We start from the raw sequence: 5,080 nt of genomic DNA on the forward strand, positions 1-5,080 counted from the left end.
TACTCTTAGCACTTAACCCTCTCTACGAGGTTACCATTAAAGCTTAAACTTAAAATACAAGGTAGTCACTAAAGCTTACACCTAAGTGCAAAGTTACTATTAAAGCTTAGTTTAAGGATGCAAATCTACCTTTGAAGCTTAACTTAATGATGCATAACTACCATTAATACTTAGCACTAATTCCAAGGTTACCATTAAAGCTTAAACCTAAAATGATGCACATAAACCTTTCTAGTGTTAAAAACACATGATTTAGGTTAATTAATCCTACTAGAAGTGAAGATTACCTCCTCTAAACAAGAGGGAAGTGCGGTTGAAGTCCTTCTTGAAGCGATGTTAGGCTCAAGGAAGAAGAAAAGGGATTTAGGATAAAGAGGAAGGAGAGAGGAGCTTCTTCATAGAACCCTCAAGGGTTTGGCCTTCAAGAGAGTGAGAGAGCAAGAGCAAGGTTTAATGAAAACCTTGATTTACTTAAGCATAATCTTGAGCATGGCAAGTATGCAAGTAGCTTAGCAATGTGTGTAAAATTACAAAGGAAAGGGGGTGCTTATATAGGAAATGGTGGGTAGAATACAATGTATGTACTATATTTTGACACAATTTCTTCTCAATTCCTATTGGACCCCAATTCTCTTCTCAATTCTTATTGGACCCAATTTCTTTTCAATTCCTATTTGACCCCAATTCTCTTCTCAATTCTTATTGGACCCCAATTCTCTTCTCAATTCCTATTGGACCCCAATTCTCTTCTCAATTCTTATTGGACCCCAATTTCTTCTCAATTTCTATCTCTTAACTTTATCTTCCAATCAGGTTAGTCCCTTTTTCTACCAGTTCTCGATCTAGATCAGTTCCCACGCGGCTTTTGACGAAGAAGTATAAACATAATTTTAATCTTTTTGAAAAATATAGGGAAGACGTAATTTCTTATCCGGAATATCCTTGTCTTTTCATTCTGGAGTAAAGTCTTGTTGTCCGCATGACTTCTTTGTCGGTCTTGCTTTTTTTAAATTATTTTCTAGGCTGAAAAAGTTCTGAATGGCTCTAGGGTTTAGGGAGGGACCTTACAAACTCCCCCAAAAAAAGAAAGAGATGTCCTCAGCTCGGGACATGCTTTAGAGAGTAGGCAGATTCAATCTTTGGTCAACTTATGATTGAAGATGGTTAGTAACTTTAGGGTATTTAGATTAAAGGACAGTGAAGCTGGTATGGACCTTGAATAATACACTTCTCTTCCATTTTTAGCGCTGACTCAAAAGTCTTAATCATAAAGAAGTCTTAATGACTCGGGGTTACTTTAATTTTTGAATGTGATCTTACTCAACTAGGTATTTTTCCTTTGGTGTGATCGGATTGTGTTTCTCTTGTGAGTTCTAAAGATCATTTCTTCCCTTTGCTCTCTATCTAACCTCAATACACTTTGTAAAAATCTTACCATTCTTACCTAGATTTTAACTTTTTTCGTTTTGAGCGTTGACTCATTTCTCTATTGATATCATTCAATTGATACCATGTCCTTGAAAGTTAAGGATTTCAAAGTGATCTTTCAATTAACCTTCTAATATCTCCTCCCTTGTGTACCCAATTTACTTTCTCCATCCTTATTTCTCTTATGTCTATAGCTTATTGCCTCATCTTTCACTTGGTAATCAGATATTTCACGTATCATAACAATGAGACTTGTAAAACACCATAGACGATTTGAATATCAAAAGAATTGACTGACTAGAGATGCTTGAATTCCATAAATATGACGGTTGATTACATCCCCATAAAAATTACATCAAAAGTATCATCAATATCTTGAAGAATAATTATAAGTTGTTCCGAAGAACCAACCAAAAATATGATCAAGGGTTTGAACAAAAGGGAGATGTTGATTTGATTCCAAAAAGATGAATTACATGGGCTCATCCTCCAAAACTTGGAAATTGGATAATTAGTTGGTCCCAATCTTCCCAGGAAGCATCTTCAACCGGATAGCCCTTCCACTTGATTAGTACTTCTCTAATTGTCATGTGCCACATTTGCTTCTCTTTAGTTTCTTGAACTTGTTCTGGTTCCATTTGAAATTCTTCCTGATTGTCGAGAATGGTGTCATCATGATTCAAAACATGTAGAGGGTCAGCAACATATTTCTTAAGAAGGCTGACATAAGAAACATTATGAATGCGCATGTGAGGCGGTAAGGCTAACTCATAGGCTTGTTCTCCTATATTTCTAAGGATTCCAAAAGGTCCACAATATCTAAAGGAAAGCTTACGGAATTTCCCTAGCTTTAAGGAGTTGCGTTTGGGTTTGACTCTGAGGAAAAATTGTTCACCTTCGCTAAAGCTTTTAGCGGAGCGGTGAAGATCAACGTAGCTCTTCTGCCTATCACTATCTCTTTTTAGGTTGTCTCTAATGACTAGAATTTGATGATCCATCTCTTCCAAGGTAGACTTAGCGGCAGGAATAGGAAGAGTTGGGTCGGCTAATTGAAGAGGGAATATACATTCCTGACCATACAAGGCTTTAAAGGGTGACATTCCGAGGCTGCGATGGTGAGAAGAGTTATAAGTTAACTCAACTAGGGGAAGAAACTTGATCCATTGCTAGGGCTGCTGGTTGTAATATGCTCGAAGAATATCTTCAATGAATTGATTCACTCGCTCAGTTTGACCACCAGTCTTTGGATGATATACTGAGCTGAGATTCAGTTGGGTACCCAGAGATCGAAACATGGCTTGCCAAAACTTAGAAGTAAATTTGGCATCCCGATCACTGATGATTCAGGGATTCCATGTAATCTTACTATCTCTTTAACAAATACTTGGGTATGTCGATGGCTGTCTGCTTAACTGGAATTAGATGAGCCACCTTAGTGAGTTTATCTACTATGACAAAAATAGAATCATAGTTTCCAGTTGTCTTTGGAAGACTTGTAACAAAGTCCATACTTAGACATTCCCACTTCATCTCAGGAATATCTAGGGGTTGAAGTTTTTTTCAGGTAGTAAAGAAGACCATCTGCTAAGGTATAGTTAGTTAAGTGTTCCCTCGGGTTCTGAGCTTCAATCTCTTGTAGAAGAGGTCTAAAATAGGGGTCTACCTGAATTTCTTGTTGAACTACCTGGGGTAAAAAAGAGCTAAGGAGTGAATTAGCCAGGGTTGATGAGGACATGACTGTTGGTCAAGAGGTCTTTGAGTCTATTGAAGGCAACATCTCTCTCCAACAAAAAAGAAAGAGCTGTCCTAAACTCGAATAAAATACGTAATTGATGAAGCTTCTGGGATACGTTTTGCGACTTAACTTCTTGTTAACGCTTTCAACTCGACTTCTGTCTTACACTTCTTCATCCCCAAAAATCTGCTAATATAATATTGGAGTCATGAAAAATCTTTCTTAATAAGCTACCTTCTTGAATAAGTCATCGAATTTGTGGCTTCTTTGATACGCTACTTCCTCTTTATAAGCTACTGGTAATCCCTTCTTTATCAGCACTTGTTATCCTCTTATTTTTGTGATCTTCACTCTCTTGTAACTTAGTCATTTTTTTTATCTGATGGTGTCTTGGCAAGACGACTTGGTTCTTCCTGTATGCATCTCTCACTTACAGAGTGCAGATGAGGCAATTAAAAAACAGTTCTTAGAGCGATACAAAGATCTCCTCTTTTCTCAGCTCATATATGAAATGGTGGGTAGAATATAGTGTATATACTGTATTTTGACACAATTTCTTCTCAATTCCTATTGGACCCCAATTCTCTTCTCAATTCCTATTGGACCCCAATTCTCTTCTCAATTCTTATTGGACCCAAATTTCTTCTCATTTCCTATTGGAACCCAATTCTCTTCTCAATTCTTATTGGACCCCAATTCTCTTCTCAATTCCTATTGGACCCCAATTCTCTTCTCAATTCTTATTAGACCCCTATATTTTCTCAATTCCTATTGGACCTGAATTCTCTTCTCAATTCTTATTTGACCCCAATTTCTTCTCAATTGCTATCTCTTAACTTTATCTTTCAATCAAGTTAGTCCCTTTTTTCTGCCAGTTCTCGATCTAGATCAGTTCCCACGCAGCTTTTGACAAAGAAGTATAAAAATAATCTTAATCTTTTTGGAAAAATATAGGGATGACGTAATTTCTTATCCGGAATATTCTTGTCTTTTTATTCTGGAGTAAAGTCTCGTTGTCTGCATGACTTCTTTGTCGGTCTTCTCTAAATTATTTTCTAGGCTGAAAAAGTTCTAAATGGTTCTAGGGTTTAGGGAGGGACCTTACAACCTTTAAACCATCTCGGGCTAAAGCGTCCATGACACATTGGATAGTAGGTTGGACAATTGGTGGACCTCTGCTTTAAACCATCAATGGTAGTAAACATAGTATGTACACTCCATTGACACATTGACCTTGAAACAATAGAGATAGCTTGTTTTAGTAGAGCTAACTTGGACACGTGTTGGAACTTCAAATCACCTTGTGCTAAAGCCTCCATGACACAATGGATAGTAGGTTGGACAAGTGGTGGACCTTAAAACCACTTAGGGCTAAAGCCTCCATAAGATAACGGGTAGTAGGTTGGACCTAGTTCTAATGTAATCACAAAACTACTATAGTACTTGCATCTCAATGTCCAAGTAGGCCTTAATTCTTTCAATGGAAGCAAGGTTTGAGAAGTGGTGGATATTGGCTCAAGAACCCCTCCCTATTTTAGTGACATAGCTTGGACAAGTGGTGGACCTAGTTTTAAAGCTCATTGTCCAAGGTGAACTAGTACAATACCTTGCTTCCTAGTGTCCAAGTAGTCATTGCTTCTGAAAATGTAAGCAAGGTTGGACAAGTGGTGTACCTACTTTTAATGACCAATTTCAATTTCCAATATCCTACTATGTTCAAACATAGCTTGGACAAGTGGTGGACCTAGCTTTAATGGCCAATGACTAAGGTGAAATATTAATGCAAATGCAAAATGGTTGGCGGGAAGACCAAGTGGTGGAAAGTGGATGAGGCCTACTAAGAGTATAGCCTGGACAAGTGGTGGACTAGTTTTAATGGCCAATGCCAACGATGAACTACAAATTCAAGAAGGAGTT

The 5,080-nt window shown here is 37.6% G+C and overlaps 1 protein-coding gene across 1 annotated transcript; it reads right to left on the minus strand.

Moving 5' to 3' along the window:
• Window positions 1-1,910: 1,910 nt before the first annotated feature.
• On the minus strand, window positions 1,911-2,426 carry LOC147449419 (uncharacterized). The gene has a single exon (XM_086521562.1). The coding sequence runs from the start codon at window positions 2,424-2,426 to the stop codon at window positions 1,911-1,913; it is 516 nt and encodes a 171-aa protein (XP_086377688.1).
• Window positions 2,427-5,080: the final 2,654 nt, after the last annotated feature.

Source organism: Adiantum capillus-veneris, chromosome 10 (genome assembly GCF_014529385.1).
Source record: "Adiantum capillus-veneris isolate H3 chromosome 10, ASM1452938v2, whole genome shotgun sequence".
NCBI classification, from domain to species: domain Eukaryota; kingdom Viridiplantae; phylum Streptophyta; class Polypodiopsida; order Polypodiales; family Pteridaceae; genus Adiantum; species Adiantum capillus-veneris.

Excerpts from the sequence above, each read along its gene's own strand:
- LOC147449419 (XM_086521562.1), bottom strand. The coding sequence starts at position 2,426 with ATGGATCATCAAATTCTAGTCATTAGAGACAACCTAAAAAGAGATAGT.